At 43.7% G+C, this 21,446-nt stretch overlaps 1 protein-coding gene across 1 annotated transcript in view; it reads right to left on the reverse strand.

The window, feature by feature from the left end:
• Nucleotides 1–1,004: 1,004 nt before the first annotated feature.
• SPSB1 (splA/ryanodine receptor domain and SOCS box containing 1) overlaps nt 1,005–21,446 on the reverse strand; it is a 35,618-nt gene continuing 15,176 nt past the window's right edge. The window contains exons 2-3 of the mRNA XM_086625561.1: nt 6,743–7,571; nt 1,005–3,113 (exon numbers count right to left, since the gene is read on the reverse strand). Of these exons, the coding sequence (XP_086481687.1) occupies nt 2,986–3,113; nt 6,743–7,436 (822 nt within the window). The 5' untranslated portion in view covers nt 7,437–7,571 and the 3' untranslated portion in view covers nt 1,005–2,985. The remainder of the gene's footprint in view (nt 3,114–6,742; nt 7,572–21,446) is intronic.

Genomic DNA, 21,446 nt, shown 5'->3' on the forward strand with positions numbered 1-21,446 from the left:
ATAGAACTCCATAGCATCTCCATATTGTACAGGCTGGAAGTGCAGGAGATGGAAGGCACAACCAGCAAGCAGTTTGTAGTCCACTAACAGTATAATCAGTATCTCCTCATAGTCCAAGAATGAAGCTCCTTGTGCAAACAGATCTCAAAAATACCAAAAAAAACCCACAGCAACTTATAGCAGTGGGTAGGGAGTGACTGAAAACTAATACTAAGTGACCTGAGCTAAATCAAGTTCATGACCTGAAGAAGTTACCCAGAACACATTGAAATCAATCTGCCATTTTTGAAGCACAAACGATACAAGAGTGACTCTCCCAGCATTCCCCTTAACCTGCCACAGCACCTTCTATAATTAACTGTGCTGTTCTACTGGCTAGAGATCCCTTTAGCCCTCACCGTTCTACTTTGCATTCTTCTATCCATGATCTCCCTCCCTCAGAAAAAGGACAGTCAGGCATCAACATTAAGTATGTAGGTTAGTGATTTGTTTTCATATGAGCTTCTTTTCTGGAAGAAAAAAGTTGTTAGCTGTAATCTAAAAGTGAAATTTCTAAACCTGCACAATGCATCGAGTTTGGCAAGATAATCAGAGCCCTGCCTATTGAATCTAATTGAGTCTATTTGAAGAAAAAGGAGTATAGTGTAATAAGTCAGTTGTAAACCAAGATAAATTAGGAAACAAGGCTGTTGTCTCATCACAGACTTAATTCAACTCCATCTAGAGTAGCCAATTTTAGGCACTAGTGGCAGCTGCACAAAATCGAGTTACTACACCCTGCCAGCCTGTACCAATAGCTGCAGTTTGCCCTCCACCTGTACACACCTTTTAGATGCCAGCTTTAAAGTGTTATTCTTCCAGAGCCAAGGCCACAGCTTCACCTGTTTGGGCTGGCTTTTTGGGAATAAGCTCACCATTAATGTAGAAACAAGATATAAAGAACTGATAATTTCAAGCAAATAAAAACCAGCACCAAGTAATATTTAATAAAGTTTATTAGGTTACTGAGTATTATCTACAGTCATAAAATAGAAAGTCAGAATTTGAAATTGTACAAAGCAAACTGATGAAGAGAAGAGATGGAAACAAGGGAGCACAAAGAGCATTCAAAGTAGGGAGAACACAGCTGCTTCCCTGGAGTTCTGGAAGACACTGGTTCAAGTTGAAGGCAACCACATAGGGCTCCATACACACTGAGTTTTCTTGTCCCACTCTGTGACAGAAACTAGTACAAACCCCTACATTTAAAAAAAAAATCATATAATATTAGATTAAAAAAGGGGCACATCACACCCCACCCAGTCTTGGCACCAATTCTGTGCTTTAAAAAATATACTATGCAAGTAGTTTATTTTAAAAAAAGGTACCCTACAGCAGCTGTTTAAAACATGTTCTTATACATACACCACAAATATATATATTAACATTTTCAACAACTAAACTCATTTGTACCTACACAGAACTGAAGGGATAACTCAAGAGCAAAAAACCAACCACACAAACATTTTTTCAAGACAAAGAAATGTGCAAAATAACCCCAGAAAGGCAGCATAGTAACCTGTGGAGAGGTCAAGAGAGCAGCTCCTGCTAGTAAAGGAGTGTCATCCTCTTTACTTGGCTACTGAGGTGAGAATCTATTTGGGATGTGCTGATTTTGCCTGAATTGCTTGTCCTGTTTATTGCAGTTCTCTCCCACCCTCCATCTCTAGCTCTGGAGAGGTTCAGTTTCTTCTTGCTGTGCCTGAAGATCACCCCACTGGCCTCTGTTAAAGTCTCACAAGTGACATTCTGCAGCAATCACCTCCTGGGTTTCTCATATGCTGATGGTACTTCTGCAACCACACTGCTACCACCTTCTCTGGGACAACTTCCCACACCCAAGCAAGAGAGAGAACTATTCCTGCTGCATAGTTAAGTGGAAATTATGCCAATGGTCTATGACAGACCAGAGCCCGGTTTGGATGACTTTAAGCAGCTTATCTAAGATAACTCCCTGGCAGAGCCATTAGAGAAACACGTCAGTATGTTTCTCAAAAGCCTTAGCATGGAATAGGCTACACAGAAAGCAGACATAAGGTGGCAGGACCTATAGCTGTGTAACAAATCTCAGCTCATGCAACCTGTCTCACCCTATTGCAAAAGAAATTTGTCCCTTCCCTGTCCCCAACATCAGCAAGGAACCCCTGATCCCACACTAAAACCTGCAGTTTTAAGTTGGGAAGAAGATGGCAGGTGAAGACACAGTATGACTGCCCGATCAGCTGAGCCAAACCCACTAAGAGGCAGAACAGAGAACGGAGCAGGAGAATCGAGAAAGCAATGGTGATAAACAAGAAAACAGGATTCACTGCCTATGAAATAACATTAGCATATGGTGAGAAGTCCTGGCAGAGATTGAGACATCAGCAACATAACCACCTTCTGCAAATTAAAAAGTGTCCTGGTAGAAGGTTCTTGGTTTTGGTGTTTCAGGGCTTAGGGTTGTATTTTTTTTTTTGGTTTTTAAGAACTCGGCAATTAATTCTTCTTGGTATTCCAGACTCTTCCCAACTCTGCCGAATACTCTGTGCCTTTCCATTCTTAGGACCTGGTCTTAATATTTCCACTCTTAATTCCTTCCCTTCCCCCAAATTATGTTCCTCCCTTTAGCTGGTACAGAAAAATCTTTCACTCCTAGGCTCTGCAACCTAAAGGATGCAGTACAGCCTTTTCTCAGGAGAAGCAAGGAAGCACAGAGCTTCTGTAAATGTTCCTTTTGTAAGTGTGCTGGGGAAGTGACTTCCAAAGAACAAAACATTCAGTTGTGAAACAGGGATTACTTGAGAGCTTGCCAATAAGGGCACATGGAGACTTAAGCAGTGGCAGGGATACTTTGGCCAAGGAGTTCCAACAGTAGCGATGACATGAGGGTGGAGAACCCATTGCTCAGTGGGTCAGCTCTGATATTTTGCCTTGGTTCCAACTCTCTCTCCTTGAACATGAAGGTCATTGGTAGAGCAGGTAACTCTTGAGGGAGGCAGGCAGTGGCAGTGTAGGGATCTCGTTCAGTCTTTCCTTGCCCAGAGCAAGCCTCACAGCTCGCCGACACAAGTCCATCAAAGGCAGTGGTTCAGCTGGGAAAAGAGACCCAAGACGTTAACATCCCAACCCACAAGTTACACATTCATTTTCCTAGTTCTAAAAATCCCCTAGAAAAGACTGAGCCAGAAAAGTGAATGCCTGGCATGTTTGCAGGACCCAAACCATTCAGCATTCACCTATCAGCAACTTCAGCTCATCAAAAACCCAGGCAGAGCATAACCTGTCAAGGTTATTTAAGCCATAAATGTGTGTGAATGAAAAAAATACTAAAATCCCTAATGGAAGTTTCCCCTCTGGAATACCATTTCTTCAAGTCAGAATACATCTTCCAGCTTCTGCCTCTTACTGCAGTATCCAAAAACCTTTGTAAGAGATCCACAGAAGTAAAAGACTGCAGCAAACAGTTTGGTAGCATTACGTGGTATGGATACCCAGAAAGTACCATGATTTGTCTCTTATATAGCAGAATAACAGCCGTCAACCCCTTCATTTGTACTACATACTTCCCATGAAAAAGCCATCTGTCAAAGTCTCGTGTCACTATTTGTGACATTTTCCATTAGAGGATTCCCTCCTGTGTCAAATCTGGGAAAGATACAAGCCTTTGGCTATCTTTTTTGCACCCTGTACTTATAAACTCTGAACAAGATAATACTAGTTTTTCAAGAATGGCATATGGGGCCCTTTGATGCTGAAGAGTCATTCACAACATGCAGAGGACTAAGGTCAAAGCCAGAGTTAACACATCACAGCTGCACAGGAGGAAGATACAAATTAGTTTCTCATAGCTTCCGTTGCTAAGTCTGTCAAAGCTCACCTTTACACAGCCTGCTGCTCAAGCCTAAGGGGTTTCTCCTTCCCCAGGAGAGGGCTAACACAAAGACATCCCAAATTAAGCAGATAACTGGACATCCTTCTAATAGCCTGAGGGCTCAGCACGAACCATTAGAAAGCTTCCTTTACAGACATCTTGGGCTGAACACACACACCTAAAAACATCCACACGAATGGAAAAGTTTGGCTGAGAAGCTGCAGTTTTCAGGAACCTTGATAGATGCCAACAGCTCTAGCTTCCACTACTACAAGCCAAATTAGTCTGACTTCATACAGCGGTTTTAAACAGCTGAGAAACAGGGAAAGCTTAGGTTTTTTCTAAGCATGGTCATGTTACCGCATTTTTTACCAGTATTCCCTCCATCAATAAGATGGATACAAGTCCCTTCCTTCCAGGTTCAAAGATGATAGCCAACATTGAAAAGCTCAAACAGAAGTGTTAGTAGCCTGTTATCAGGCCACTCCTGATTCTACTTTGGAAAAGGTAAACAGCTCCATGAAGAAAACACTTCCAATGAAAAGTGGAGAAAGCTAATTTTTATCTCTTTTTTTGGCAAAAAGTCTGTGAGAAGGAGAGTTTTTAGCTCATGAGACTTGGTAACAAAGTCAGGAAATCCATGCTTGAATTGGTCTGTCTCCTCCTCAAGTTAGCAGCCAGAGGAGAACTAATGCCCTATTTCCCACCCTCTCCTTCTCTGCTATGGATCACAAGTTGTTACCTGGCTCCAGGGAAAGCTGCCCTGGAATGCTTTTTCCTAGCAGTTCTCCAAAGTTCTCCCAGTGCTTCAAGCATTAATTATTCCCAAGGAGTCATATGTCTACATGCACACCTCTTGTGCACTGATAGCTGGGTATACAGCAACAGATCTGTCAGGGTACTGCTGTTGCTTCCCAAGCCCCACTGTTAGTCACACGTGCTGTGCCACACATGAATACATGGCTGTGTTCCACCCAAGGTACTGCTGGTCTTGCCTGCTCATGACCTGCTCCAGGATCCATCCTGCCTCTTCCGCAGGGCAGCTCTCTACAGCTGGACTGCACCTCTCAGCTCTGGCTGTGATACTGCCAGAGAAGCCTTTTACTGGCAGCACTCCTTTGGCACTTCCCAATGTAGTTATTCTGAAACTATTGGGGTACACATATGCTGTCTTCAAAGTCTGTCCCAATTCCTCTTGCTCCATATGAAGATAGCTGAGACAGAGGCATTGTCTAGCCAGCATCCCAGAGGACAAAGGGCTCTGACCTTCAAAGCCTATAGACATTAGTATGCAAATACATTGCAGTTTAATGGCCTTAAAAGGAGAGGATCTTCTTCCCACAGAGATTAAGAGCAAGAACTTTGTCCTCAACTAGTTTGCACTGATAACCCAGTCTGAGAGGAGACCTCGAGAGCAAAAGAAAAAGCACACACGTATCTGACCTCCTTCCATTCACAAGCACTGGACAGTGTTGCTATTGAGTGCTCAGGAGTGGTTAGAGCAGACACCTTTTTCCTGTCTGTGCCAAAATAGCATCCCGTCATTCCTGGCCTTATGCCCACAACTGACTCCTATGCCGAGAGCACGTTACAACCAAATCCAATACTAGAGGTGGCCGTTTCCTTTCTAGGTGCAGTTCTGTGCCAACAACTCCACAGACTTACTGGCTTTGAGGGGAGCTGCAGATTTTGGCTTTGACTCTTCAGAAAAACCTGGTTACTGGAGCTGCCACCATTCTGTAAGCTGTTGTGGCAGAATGAGCTAGGTTTCTTTCTTTTGGTGAGAAAGTGCTCTGCCAAGAACTCTCTATTTGGTCTTGGTCAATTGAAGCATTTTTCTCAAAGCGCCTGTGGATTTTGCTCCTACCCCTTTGCAAGGCTTTCCTGGTTATTCAGATAGCTCAGTTCCGGTAACCAGCATCAGCTTTGTTGTACCTCATGTCACCATTGCCAGGGGTTTGCCATTGCTGGCCCAGCATCAGAACATGTTCTAAGCACAAATAAGAGCTCAGTATGCTACAGCCTTTCGGCAGATGCTGTTCTGGAATGTAAGGGAAACACTTCTCTTCATATCAATACTGCCAAATTTATTTCACTAACAACATAAATCCAGATTTTCATCCGCTTCCTTCACCTCTCTCCTCCACCCTACCCAGAGGACTGAGTCACAGTCTGGCCCAATGGGAACTTCTGACTATGAGAGATAACAGACTTTAACACATTTGGACAGCCAAATTTATTACTAAGCTTAGCTAGAGATTGATATCCCTATTAGTAAAAGGCCTGGCATGCAAGTTGGGCTGGCTACAATAGCCAGCCTCACACTAGAAATGAGCACACCCTGCCCTGAAAGAGGCAGAGAAGTGAGCTACTTTTTTGAAAGATGAGACATATCTTCCCACTCTTGCCTGCAAGGGATTTTAAAAGTCCCTTCACTAGCCTTTAAGGAAGGTGACTGTCCCTCAGAGACTGTTTCCTGTAAAGAGACACCAGGATTACATGGCCAACAATGTGGCTGTCAGAAGGACATTCCTACTGATAATTTGGTAGAAATAGAGAAAGGTTTGTCATCTCTAGACAGACAATTGGCATCACCTTCTCCCACCATACCACCTCCCCAAACCCTGCTTGCTCCCTGCAGTGCCTTAGTAACACTACATGTGTACAGCCAGATAAACTTTTTGAATTAGCCATTAAGGATTCGGAGCTGTATCCAGCAATCCTACTGCTAACATGAAATCCTCACCTATCTAGAAAAATTAAAGCCCTGCCTGGGATAGCCTAGTAAGCCCGCACTTCAGTGGCACACAGATCTGTGCTGCTAGAACAAATACAGGGAGTTGTACTCACGGTCAAGTCCATTCAAGTAGCGCATCCGTATTTCACAGTGTCCCCACACTGCACTTACTACTGGATATAGCTTTTTCCCTTTGAGTCCCCGAAATGCAACACCCATGTATTGCCCATCTACAATGAAGCTCAGTGTCCCATCATCCATGTCCAGAACCACCAGGAAGGAGTCCGGCACGATGAAAGTTTCGTCTGGTTCTAAGAAGGCAGGATAGGTTTTACTCGGCTGGTTCTTGCCATCATGGTACAGTCTGTTGCGCCCAAGGTCCCAACCCCAAGATTCATGGTTATTTCCTACAAGTGTCGTGTACCCTACTGAATGCAAAGGGGCATCTGCTGTTGCCACCCCGACCACAGCATGCGTGCCTCGCTGCCTCATTGCCCACGTGATCTGCCACACATGCAGTCCTCGTGTATATCCCACTTTGCCTCGGATGGCATCTGTACTCTGAGCCACCGGATGCCGGTGAAATATGAGTTTGTCATCCTCTTTCACAAATACATTCAGTGAGCGATCATCATTGTTCCATGAATGCAACAACTGGACTTCATATGATACCGGAGGCATGTCCAGTAGCAAGTCCAGACGTGTGGGTTTGCTGTAGTCGAGTCCTTGGAGTTCCTGTTTCAATGGCCTGTATACAGGGTCCCTCATATCCACAGTCTTTATCCCACCTGTGACCTTCTGACCCATGGCGTGGTCTGATTTTGCCTATTTATAGGCTCCCAAGGCAAGCTCATCGATTTACCCGGCCGCTCCTGCTGTCATTCAGCCCTACAGAAGAGGTTGCTAGGAGACCTTGTCAAGATGTGCACCAGTCAGTATTGCCTAATGGATGGAAAGAAAAACAAGAGACGAGTTAAACATTAGTACGTACAGCCTTGCATGCAACATCTACAGAGCACAGTTTTAATCTGTTCATCCCAACAACTTGACCCTCCTTTCTGCCAGCACGGAAGGGTAATGCAGTATAACAGCTGACCAGTAGTGAGGGATTGGTATATATGAATAGCTGCTCTGCAAGCTTCAGTCTGAGCTGTCCCTAGCAGGGAAGAGTGGCATTACTGAATAAACTTCTGCCTCTGCTGCTTTAGAGAGGTTGGAATTAGCCTTCAGAATGCAAAACATTCTGAAGTATAGCTTCCACTATAGGCAAAGGAAAGCAGGCTGCATTTCAGGAGGGATATATTTGTGTTCTAGCTCAGGAAGAGGAGCACAGACTGGCAAGTACAACAAGCACTACAAACAGGCCTAGTACCCACAACGTTTTTCCAGGGTCCAAAACAGCTTATTCATGTAACACTAGATGAGCACTTTGTGTCCTAGCTGCTACTCCAGTGCCTCTTTTGCAGTGCTTCCAGATCTGACAGACATTATAGGAAGACAACTAAATTCAAGCCTTCCTTTTTTGGCCAACAGTTGTAAATGAACATTCTTGGGAAACCTCTCCGATGTAAGCATACCCTAGAGTAAAGGGTACATACTGCAAAGACACACACAAGTATTCCCTGTCATTATGATCCAGCCATAAATAGTCTTCTTCCCTCGGCACAAACAGTTCCAAAAGAGAAATAAAGTTTTGAACACCAACCACCCTCCCACAAGCAGTGATCAAACAAGGTAGGAGCCAGGCAATAAAAATAAAAGCTTCTCTATCTGGAGAGTTACAAACCTTCCACACATTCGCTGGTAAAGCAACAGCTTTTGGTTCCAGCAGCTATTGGTACTATTGGCCCCACCGAATTAAATATAGTCAAGAAAGCAGATAAACCTGCTGTATGGTTTGTCTCAAATGAGCAGCTTCAGTTAGGGCAGCTTCTTTTCTCCAAGAAGAAAAAAATCCTCAGCTTCAGATGCTGAGTCCAGGGGAGAAGAGCAAGATTCTTCTCACACTTGAGTAGTTTTCCTTCCAAATTTCAGAGAAACCTCTAAAAAGTTTAAGCCAGCTTGGCTAGATACACCAGCTCACTTTGCATACCTCTCCTCCACTGCATCCACCAAAGTGTCTCTGCTCTCACTCAGCAACACAAACAGCCCTCTGTAAAAACAGCTGCCAAACTGGGGGCAGCTATTAGAAGAATTAGGAGTGAGAGGGGAGCGAACTAGCTTTCTAAGAAAAAAAAGTGTTATTTTAACATTTCCTGAAGTGAGGCAATCACGCAGGGCTCCTGCCAGCTACAGTCACAACACTCACAACCAAGGACCTCATCTGGCATAGAAAACAGAGCATGAATCAGATCTGGTTTAAAAATAAGGTTACTGGACATAAGCAGCAAGGCTTCAGCTAGAAGACGACAGAGAAGGCTCATGGATCCTCTGAGTTAAAGATCAATTCACCAGCTTCCCTACAGGTTTTTACTACTAGCCCAGAATATGCCCATGGAACAGTGAGCTCAAATCTTGTAGTTCTTAAGTAAAAAAAGACTACTTTTCCTTTCCTTCTCTTCTTTTTTTTTTTCAAGTATAGAGAGGAAAAGGCCTGAGGTTCTTCAAAAGTCACAACTCAATGGACATTACTCAGCAGCAGTATAGCTATTTCACACTTTTCAGGGATCTCATATGTACAACACTGACAGACAGAAGATGGTTCATTAAACAACTGCCATTTAAATAAGGTCCAATTGCATGATCAGCTGGAAAGATAATTGAGACATCCTGCAAGTTAAATAAGTACCATCCACAACAACAAAACAAATCCTGAATTACATAAACCAGCTGGTCAAAAACTGAAAATAACCAAATAGCAGCAAAAACAATTGAAAGATGCCACAGTCACTGGAAGCCAGTGCATCAACTTCCCCTAACACATTTAGTTTAGTTCTGCCCCACAGCTCAGGTGCTCACGTCCAAGTTTTTCCATGATATACACGCACTCCCAGTCTCTAAGGGCACAGGCTCCCTTGCTCTGTAAGCCTAAGGATCAGCAATATCTCAAACCAAGGGATCCCAAAAATATGCTGATACATATGTGAGCTGAGCTGCTGGTACACAAGTTCAAGTACACTGTTGTAACTGTCTTCCAGAGACTGTCATAACATCACAACGCATCCTACAAACCTACCTGGTAAGTTGCTTGATCTACTTTTGCAACTCAGCACATGTATTGCATGCAATCATTCAAGGGTTTAACAGCAGTTCCTCCCAAGCATTCCACTCTCCCATCTTTAAGCCCTCATGCCTGTGTGTACTCAAGTTCAGTTTTATACCTCAAAGCTGACACCATCTCTGTTATGAAGAGATTTGTGAATTCACTTTAAGAAGTGTCTTCCCTGGAAAAGGCACATTAATGCTGACCAGAAGCAATAGTTTTAAAAAAGTTTCAGTGTAAATCATTTGCTCAGGCTGAGATAAAACCATCAGGCAGCTGGGACAGAACTAAATCACGCAGCCTTCTACGGAAAGTACCAGATGGAACTACCTGGCATTCCCAAGGCCTATGGACAAAGGCTGTCAACAAGGCACTGGCTGAACCACACTTGGAAGTCTACAAGCAAATTCAGCAGTTGGAACCTTGATCAGGATAAAGGAACAAAACATTGGCAGAAGGAAGAGAGGCAGAGATTTCCTGAGAGCTGTACAGTACATGTGAGAACACTGCATAGGAAGCAAGAACCAAAACAAAGTAGACTGCCAGACTGCAGGAGTATCAGTGCAGACCACTTTGAAGCCCTGAATGCTCAAGAAAAGTAAGAGACTACAATTCTGTGCTCTTCATTAGCAAGACAATGCCTCTTTCGTTATGACTTGTTGCCTTTTGCCAACACAAGCTTCATCATATTCCTCTCAAGGCTGCTGCAGCAGAAAGGGAATCACCACAGTGAAAGACAACAGGGACTTCTGAAGCACAGGGGGTAGGATACCATCTCACTGCCTCCTCCAAAGGGAAAGCAGTCTTTCCTGAGCACAAGCACCACATCACTTGTATTAGTTAAGACTTTTCCCTGGCAGTCTATTGACACTAGATGAAGAACAATTACCAGGATAAAGAAGAGAAAGAGGGAAAGAAAAAAAAATGGAAAAAAGGGTCAATTAGAGTGAGAACAAGTCAGATACCAAGCATCATATGCCAAGATCTAAGTGCAACATGGCTCCTTATTAGGAGCAAGGCAACAAACAATTTCTGCTCAGAGGTGTCTCCACTGTTCCTGGCACTAGCATGGTCTAGAACTGCAGAGTGGTACCTTGCCCTACAGCACAATTACACCCTCATTTTTATGCACAAGACAAAACAGGCAATTTCCCTCAGCAGGACAGATAGAGATAAGCTTACTCTCTTTCTTTAATGGATTAATGCCCTGGGCAGCTTGATATAAGACAGCCAGCTGTAAATGAAAAGATATGCTAAGGAATTAGCTACTTCAAAACATTCCAACTGTTACAAGTTTAAGTATAAATGTAAGCACTGCAAGTGCTTTTTTATCTGTCATATCAACAGCTCAGGCTTGCTGCAACTCTGCTCTGCTTTATAAACACAAGCTCATCTCCGTGATGCCCTGTTCTGCTCCCATGCTATTTTCACTTTTATTGTTAACCTTCTATGCTTAAGAGTGTCTCAAAAAACATTCACTGCTATTTTCAGCGAGAATTAGATCTCCCCTCAGTTTGGCTGTTCAGAGCAAGCAGGCAATTTGCCATACTAGAAAGATATGCCAGGTTTCAAAACAACTCCTTGCTGCAAATAGATCAAGGCAGGAGATAGCAAAGACATTTCCATGGAAGGTGTTGAAGTCCCTGCTGCCAAATGGGGAGAACATAGCACTGCGAAGAAAAGAATGTATATGGCAGAGCAGAGTTGGTGTCCAACTTCCTCTGTTTAGTCATTGACATGAACCAGACAAAATAACTGCCTACCACAGACCTCACCAGCTGAGACAGTCATCTTGATTTCACTCAAAATGCTGTGTACAACAGCAGAACCATACTCTGTGCCCATGGCCACATTTACCCCCTTCAGCTAGCAGTGAGCCTCAAAATTCAGCCAAGAACCCAGCTAGGCAGATGTCATGCATGTAGCAGTCTCAGCTACCCATAGCAGAATATTTTGTGCCCCAGTATGAATCAAACAAATAAATCTTGATTTCAGTTACTTCCCTAGTGTCCCTTAAAACCAAGAGGAACACCTTGCAAACATGAAACTAAACAGTGCCCCTTAAACAATTCACACAACTAGATTTAAAAAAGTTAACCACATTCAAAACAAGGCTCCTTATTGTTCCCAGGCAATTCACCTCATTCCTACCTATGCTGGCATTCAAACCCATTCACCTCATCTGAGCACACACTAGAAATGCAATCCAAGCTATCAATATGGTGAACTTAAGCCAAAGAATACTCACCCACGATGCCCTCATTGTTTTACCTGAAGCCAAAAGACTGTTCCCATGCAAGTTTTATCGCACAGTGGGAGGTTATTTCAGGTAGCTACATCTCAAAGTGATATAGGAATTTTAACAGACTGGTGTGCAGATTTTCAGCTCCATTTGGAGGCAGATTGCACAGCAGCAAGAGCCCTCAAAGCCCCAGTCCAACATCTACACACAAGGCAAAGTATTAGTACTAGCCATTCAGGAGCCACTGTCTCTGCTGGTTCCATTAATCAACCCAACTCCTGAGCTGCCAAAGTGCTGCCAGAGGCTTGGTATAGCATCAATGGTTCACAACTGAAAAAAATACAGAGGATAAAGAGTTACAGAAGCATCCTCTCCAAAACAAGGGGAAGCAAGAAACACCTTCCTGGAAGATGCCTGCAGTTCTTCACACACCTGTGAGGCACACACTTAGCCACTGAAAACTTCTGATTTCTTGAGGTGAATACTGGCAAACCATTCTCCTTCAGTTTCAAACTTTACCAGAAAGAAGGACCAGAAACACTTCAGACAGTTACAAAAAGTTTGATAACTTTAGTTCAGAAAACCCATGGTTCCTCATAGGCCTTTCCTTGCTCTGCAGCTCAACACCTATAGGACACCTGTCTGGGACATCAATTACAAGAATACATGAAGGCCCTGAAATCCCTTGATTTCTGATCCCGTTTTACTGTAAGTCTATTTCTTCTAGTCAGTTTATTTTGGCTCCGTTTTACCCCCATTATATTTTTTAAGTGTACTTCTATAGATAAGAGGCCAGACCTTTAAACACAGAACATTCTGGGTGCACTACAGTCAATGAATTGGAGCCCTACCCTAAAGATTTCCAGCCTGGAAAACACCTCAGAAGAAGGAAAGAAAATATATATTCTGCACACAATCATTTACTTGCTTACAGCTTTGGAAAGGGGAACTAAAAGATTCTAGACAATACTAATAAATGAGACTAAAACAACCACAGTAGTTTTGCTTAGCTTTCCATGATTTTACTAGAAGAACATTAATTAAACTTGGTCCATTTTCTTGGGCTGAATGTTCATTCCACAAGCCAACAGACAAAGGAGCTACATTACTCCTAGTTTGCTGACTAACCTGCTGCCAGCACCTTACCCAGAGTCACCTTTCAGATCCTTTGGATATATGCAAAACTCCTCACAAAGACCCTTGACAGTGCTGGCCCTTCTATAACATGATCTCGAGAAGCTACTTCAACACCAGAGGTTTTGCCCTTCCTCCCTTGGTGGTGCCAAGAAGAACAGATCCCTTGATCACACAGACCTGATGTAAAACCAAGCTAAAAGCCAAAATGGATCAGCAATGGTACAAAACATCCTGACTGGCATGGAGAGTGAAGATCTCGCATGCCTCAAATAACACACAAACTTTAGCCCCAAAGAACCAAGACACTCCATTTTCCCTGGCATTAATTCTTAGCATCAAAAAATACACCACCTTACTCGCACCATGTATCTCTGCCTACTGCAGAAACTGGTCACAGAACAGCTGTGACACCCCATCCAGCACTGATGCAATCACTTCACCAGCGTTGTTCTGGCTTCAGCACCCTTTCCACACCATTGAATATTGATCAAACCTTGGAAAAAAAGGAAGCTCACCTATGCTGTTGAAGTTTTCCAGTGCTGCGTTAGCAGAGATCAAGCAGCTACAGAACAGATGACAGGAACAACTGCACTAACAGCATGGTTAGAGCTGGTTTCCGAGTGTTGCAATTTTGCTTAGATCAGGGCTGGGCAGGCAACCCTCATTACATAGCCTTGGTTTTGGCAGCAGTCAGCCTCACTGCTATCTTACTCCAACACAAAGAAGGTTGCCACAGGGGCAGCTTCCTCAGCCCCACCTACTGAAGAGCAGAAGCAATTTGGCTCAGCAGGTTTAGCTGTTGGCAGGGCTGTGTGGCCTCCACAGAAAGTGAAATTGCAGTCACTCTGAGATCACAAAGGGTTGGGCAAGAAAGAATTGAGAAAGACTGGCACGTGTCCCAGCAAAAACCAAAAAGGAAAATCCCGCAGCAGAGTAAGAGGCCCCTGACAAGTAACTGTGCTCAAGATATGCCAGGGATGGGGAGAACAAGACACTTAGTATTTGGCAATGCTTGATTTACCTAGACTAGAAAGTTAACAAGCTGCCTTGCTAAGCAAACAGCCTCATTCATCTACTAAGCAGACACCAAGAGCTCTGCTCTTCTGTACATGAGGCAGCTAGCATAAGCATGCCCACCCTGAGACATCCCAGAAAAGGCTTCTGTCCAAGGAAGCCAAGAGCATGTCATCATACAGTGCTGCTAGGACTTGTAACCACTCAATCAGCTAGTCTGTATGAACGCTGCACTCCAACGTTCCTCTCCATGCAATGATTCCAGCAGTTTCTGCAGAAGTTTTCCAGCCATTTTTGCAATGTTGAAAGGCAGCGTGATGAAGGCAGCGTGCCCTCTTACACCGTGTACGGAGTGTGTTTCTCCAAAGCAAAGCACTGACGTTACTCAGAGCAGCATATCTGAGTAAACTAAAACCTGAAGTAACAACCACCCATCCTCAACTAAGCCACTTACTAGAAACCAACTTAAGCAAGTTTCCACTGTCCACCTACCCAGCCAGTTCCCGTTAACTGCTGTTCTGCACAATCCAGCAAAAAACACTGCTGAGCAACAGAAGAGAGGTTACTTTGCAAAGTATCTGTAGCAATGGAAGCAAAGCAGACAAGAAGGAGTTCCACAACTTCCTGCCAGAGATGGTCTCTCCTAGTAAAGGCTAGTTACAAATGGCAGTTTTGGTTGCAGAGAAACTAAGACATTGCTTGAAATGAAAAAAGTGAACTCTGGATGGTTTTCCTCACAGAGGGAGTATAGTGGATGTTCCAGAAAGGTCATTAGGCTCTTTACAGCTCTGTGTAAGGTGGCTCCCAGGTACCTTATGAATGCCAAATCCATGTTGAAGACCAGGCACAATGTTTCCTCAAGGCTCTTTAAAATAGCTTCTCAGAGGCAGATTCCAGCCATTCTCCTGCTCTGCCAATGCCATCTTTGGTGGGCATCGATTCTTAAAATGGTCAAATATTTAGAGTTAAGTCCTCCTTTCCACTCGAATCCTGTACTTAAAGTGACAGACTCTTCCCTAACAAGCCTTCAGAGCCACAGTGGAACATGTGTTCTTCCACAGCCCCTCCCACTCGTGACTCACAGGTACACAGGCACAGCACTAAGATCACAACGCCATACTGACATAATGGCTCTGTGCACCGGCACAATCCATCACCTCTCACTCATCCCACATACCTGACCATACTTTGTAGTGTATTGCAGAAAAGATGGTTTCATAACAGAGATGTCAGGCTGGAGACTTTCCTTCCTTAAAGGACAAATGGTAGTAAAGTATCTCATCAGGACTTCTGCTTCCTTGCCTCCCTTGAGAAGCAGAGGAAGTAAGCATGAGTGCTAGTAATCTGCATCCATAAAGACACTGGGATCAGCTCTTTAGAAGACTCAGTCACTGCAAGCCATTACCTTCTTGGCATGAGGCACTGTTAGTCCATCTTCCTACAATCAGTCTACTTAGACCAGTACTCTAAAGCAATTTTTACACGTTTTCCAAAACTACCTTGAGGACACTTTGTTCTGAGGATAGTGGCATTAGAAAGCTATGTAGGTTAACAACTTTTACTGCTGGCTTCAGACCTCTGCGTTACCAACAGCAGTTTCTCCTTATCCTCTTGTCTGATACATCCATTTCCTTTCCACCTTCACTCACAGTCTGTGGCCTTTACAGAGCAAAATCTGTGTTCAAGTCAGGACAATGAGACTGGCTAGAAATAATGTACTAGCAGTGCAACATACATATGTTAAAAGGAGTTAAGCAATTTGCTCTGGTTTCCCAGCATGCTAGTTGTACAACAGAAGCTTACTCCAAACACTTTTCCCTAACATGGCAGAACACTGCCACACAGGCATGCAAGTGCCTGTACTGCAGACTACGCAGCATTATACAGCATAAAAAGGGTTGCTAAGTTGACCATGGGGTCTGAGAGAAGCCATAGTAAAATATGCACAGTGAGTAGGAGCTGCCCGAAGAGGCCAGAAAGCCAGCAACTGAAGCTCTTCTCCATAAGGCAGGATGGAGCCCTGAGTTTACCATCCCACATTGATCTGACAGCTCTGCATCTTAGCTAAGCACTGAGAAATTTAGCCAGAGTCCCTTCCCATGTCCCACATCTGCAGCTGCAGCACTGACCTTCTTTACACCTCTCCCCTTTGCTCCTCTCTAACTTCCTGCTGGTCTAGAATATTTGTTTGTAGCCAACTGGTGAAGTGCTGTTTTCCAGAAGCAACTTTAAACTCTGTTCTAGCAAGTATTTACAGGCAGTTGTTCCAAACCTAGAAGACTTACTTGATGAACTTGGGTTCCAGGTAGAATTCAGAATCTGATTCATGCTTGGTGCCACAAAACAGATTGTCCCATGCTCTGATGACAGCTCAGCTAGCAGCCCAACCATTTGCCTGTGGCTCTCAAGTTAGCAACACATACAAATGAATTGCAGACATGACTTGTTTTTAATGCAGAAGTTGCGGACAAGCTACATACTGATGATGATGATCAGATGCATCAAGTTCAGCTTTGAGCCACAGACCTGCACTCCAGATAGATTCTTTTGGAGGAAACAGCAAAACAGCTGTAGTTTGGTAGTTAGGTGTGAGCTGAGGGAGCCCCTGTACACAGCATTATAGGAGCAGGAAGATCCAGACAGTTCACTTCATCCTGTGACAAAGTATAGGGAGATGTGATAGCAGGGGCACAAAGCAATGCAGCCACTGCAGGTGGAGAACCTGGAGAAAAACGAGTAAGTGGCAATTACTATGCCCTGATGTACAACTCTAATCCCCATCGAAGTGCTTTGCACACAGTCATCAGCACAGCCATTCTGGACTGCAAGCTGTTTATAGCTGATGCACTGGTTTGAGCAGTTTATGAGAGACTATAGCACTCCAGGTACAACATGTTCCACCAGCATAGCAAGTTCTTGGCATGCTTCAGCAGGCAGATAGCCATTTAGAGGGCACAGCAGCACCAGATCAAATGTCTTCCAGACCAGGCAAGACATACTTCCCACACACCAGGTTCTCATCTCACTGGTCGCATTTGGTAAAATCCTATTTTTTTAGCTCCAGGTACCATTTCCAGGCTAGATCCATTAGATAAGTGATGCCTTTCCTCATTGGTTGTGTTAAGAATCCATTTTCTGAGGATGGAGTTTGCTCGTACTGACATTAAGACTGTTTGATACAACTATGGAAGGCAGCTCCCAGGTTGCTTCATTGCAGTTTTTGCCTTAAGAAAAAGATACTAGTGCCTTGGGAGAGCTTATTCCAAGGAGAATAAACTAGTTGAGCATAGATATACCAACTGCAGAAGTCACTTGAAAAAGTTATAGTCTTTTCACAGTTCCGATTTCTTCGGATGCATTCAAGAGATGGCTGTATGATCTGCTTGCAGACTAAATACTATGGGAAATAAGTCACATAGGTAGCAGGAAGAAAGGTCACATGCAACCTTCTTCCACCTTGTCCAGAGGTTGACCTTTCTTACACCTTTGTACCTGTCCAGCTAATTTCAGTTCATTTTTCCTTATATTATTGAGACTTTGCATTGCTTCCAGAAATATAACAAGCATTCCTTCCAGAAAAAGCCTCACATCCCTGTAAGGTTGAAATCTATGCCTGGCACATTGCAAACAAAAACCCACAGTTTCATCAACAAGCTCCACTTGAAAGACTAGTTTGCAGGACTGAACTAGAAAGTACACTGTCTAAAAGTACTTATCTTAGAACTTCCCTGTCTTTAGCAGTCAACTCCATCTTGCTTTTCTACTGCCACACATTTTTAAAGAACAGCCTAATTTTTAAAACTTCTTCTGTAACCAAGGATTATACTGAGGCTACTGTTCAAATACCATATAGTATCGACCTTAGACAAAAACCTCTTTCAGAGAATGGGGTTGTCATTTTATTTGTACAAGGAGCTCAGCAGCTCCAAGACAGCCAAACGCTAATGCGGCCAGCATGGAAGCATCTCAAATGAGCTTATCTTCAGGACCTGTAGGTTAGACAACTACTCAGGAAGAAGTTCCAGGGTCTTCCAGAGCTCTGCTTAGTCCATCCTCACAAAAAAAAATGTATCAGGAGAAGCAGCAAACATTTAGAGAGTCTACCTTTGAACTATGCCTTAAAATCTAAATTGCAAAGTTATCAACAAAGGATGTGCAAGTAGTGTTCCCAAAGTGAACAGGAATGACAAAGGACTGAAGGGGTACCCGCCCTGACAAAGTTAAACTACAACACTGGTCTGCTTTAGCTTCCCATTCAAAAGTATTTCAAAAACAGTGACTAAGGTGGTCACCTACTCGGAACCTTTTGTTGAAAACTGATCTGGAAGTGGGGAGAAGCAGGGCAGTCTATCCTTTCACTGTAGTTATCAGCTGGACCAGAGGATATCATCAGATCGAGCCTCATTCCAGTGCAATGAAAACCATGGTCCAACAGTATTAGTTATGGTTTCCTCTTCCTCCAGCCCTTCCCATCCCACTCCCTCACACTGCTGTACCAACGCAAACATCAGTGCAATCACAATGAAGACTCAATAGGGGAATCAGTCCAGGATGATATTGTTTCACAGCTACATGCTACAAGCATTTGCCTCAGCTCACAAGAGGAGCAGAAGCAGGCAGTAATTATTTTGCGAGCCACTACCCTCTAGAAACAATTCAACAGGAGGAATAAACTGCTCAGCATTGGTGTTTGAAAAATAAAGTCAGCACCTGGCCAAGTTGCCAGGTCTGGCTAATGTTTCTCCCTCCTTCCCTCCAGCACTAGAGCCATAACATCCCAAGACAGGCTGCATTTAGAAAGGCATTTCCTCCACAATTAAGCCACCATAAATTTTAAATAGTAGATGTTTATGTTCAGATCCATTTGCATTAAAGAATTCCACATAATCCATAGTAAGCCATTCTCTTGCACAAGAACTCCATGCTTTTAGTTATTTTCCCACTTACTAATTCACAGCCTACACAGTCCACTGTCCATCCCTCATGTCCATTTAAGTATTTTGATTCATTAGTTTTGTCTGATAATCAGTAGATGGGGAGGGGAACAGTAGGTGGAAAGATTGAAGCTTGATGTTTCTACCTTTAACCAGAGTTTCCATTTCTATATCGAAAGCCCTTTTTTTTGCTATGACTGCAAGATTGGTCAACAAAACAAGGCATTAGGACAAAGGTTTTGGTCACAAAGCACTGCTTTCCCCTTGAAACAGTTAACAATGAATCACTGCAGTTTAGGGCTAGCAGCAGCTGCATTAAAAGAAATCCACATTAAAGTTCTCCACAGTCACCTGAACTCCCCTTCTGCCTCCTTCCTAGCTGACAGCAGGGCAGACACTTGTACAGCTGTGTCTTGTGCTCTCCTCTCCCAGTTCATGGGAGGTCAGCCTCCTATTTTAGCTATCTTTTGCCTAGAAGCAAATTTTTAGAAAGCCTTTCCCATATGCCATGTGTTTCAAGGAATGAGGGAAGCAACACGGTTAAGCTTGTTAAAGGCTTAAGCATCAAACCATGGTATCCCAGTTGCTAGAAGTGCTAGTTTAGCAGTCCTAGTTTTTTCTAGAATAGCTGCTGTTCTGTTTTCAGAAGGCAAAATAAAGTAACGCACAACACCTCCATAAACACAGAGAGCCCATGAATCAGAGAATGAGGTCCCTTCCAACCCGAACCAAAGATCATCTAGTTCCAACCCCCCTGCCATGGTCAGGGACACTCTCCACTACACCAGGTTGCCCAAAGCCCCAACCAACCTGGCCTTGAACACTTCCAGGGATGGGGCACCCACAACTTCTCTGGGCAACCTGTTCCAGTGCCTCACCACCCTCAATGTAAAGAATTTCTTTCTTATGAAAAAGAAAAGAGTACAAAGAGTTGAATGAAGTCCCTTAGTACACATCAAGTACCAACACCAGCATGAAAACAGGAAATGAGCCCCTACTGTATTCAAGTCACACAGATTTGAGTATTATAGACCTGAAAAGCAGCATTTTCTCAAATAGAGGGCTTGAAAATGCAAGGTACACAGCAGATTGTGAGGATTTCAACCCCTGCTCCTAAAAGCAATACGGTAAACTGTCAGGAGACATGTAGAATCCAGCAGGATTCCTCCTCAGGAAAACCATTTGCAGTTTGAGCTATTTTAATATTAAGGTTGCCCAGCTACTGCCTCCTCCTTCCTCTTTTCATTTCAAGATGTCACAAGCACTGCTAACAGTAAAGCAAAAATCCCCACAACAGAGCAGCTGCCAAGCACCAGATTACTCAGCCTGTTGCCCTCAAATAGGTTTATTGTGTCTGAAGCTTCAGTACATGTAGATACATCAAATACATCTACGCCAGGGGGGAAGTTGTGCAAGTGACTAGCACCACTCATCAGCGCTATGGAAAAAGCATATTGAAATCTGGGCCATGTACTAAAAACAAGTAATTCTCCATCTATTACAACAGTACCAATCTGCTCCCTCTAAGCAGAGCATTAGATTCTTACAGCACCACAAACACAATATGGTTCTCTGCAAAAGAGAGCAGAGCAGCACGTTCAATCACAGCAAAATCAGGGCCTTATGGTGCAGAATTGCAATTATGTTCCATCCCTGCTTCATTGCCACTCAGCTTGGGCAGCTTCAGCACATCACTTCCTTGAATCTGCATTTCCCCCGTTTAGATGGGCGATACCACTATCAACCTACCATGTGGAGTAGGAGAAAGAGCTTTTTGTATTAGTAGAAGGTCAACGAAAGTGTTACACACTTCTCATTGCATCACAGGGAGATAACTGGGACAAGAGGTGAAGGTGAACAACAGGATCACAGAGGATGCCCCACAAACTGCCTGCTACTAAGGAGGAAATTCCAAGGGCCAGCACACACCCTGTAAAGCTACCTTTGACTGATCTTAGTTATACCTTGCAAGTCAGATCTGTCATCCTATGGATTCAAGGGATACAACCTTTTTCCTACAATACTGGGCAGAAAGATAATTTGCCTTGTTAATCATTCCCTCACATCCCAAACCCCTTTTAAAGACACAATTCAGGATGCTGCTCCTTCCTATAAATCCCAAAAGCAGTGAGAAGCTGCTTGTTCAGTGCACTGTCTGCTTTCTTAAAACTTAGTCCTCCACTGCTCTCTGAGAAAGGATCCTCAGTTTTGTCTCTCATACCACATTCTTCCAGCAGCCCAGAAGGGACAAAACCAGCAAGAGCTAGCTCCATTGTCCAGCCCACAGC

Source organism: Tauraco erythrolophus, chromosome 23, assembly GCF_009769465.1.
Source record: "Tauraco erythrolophus isolate bTauEry1 chromosome 23, bTauEry1.pri, whole genome shotgun sequence".
NCBI lineage: Eukaryota > Metazoa > Chordata > Aves > Musophagiformes > Musophagidae > Tauraco > Tauraco erythrolophus.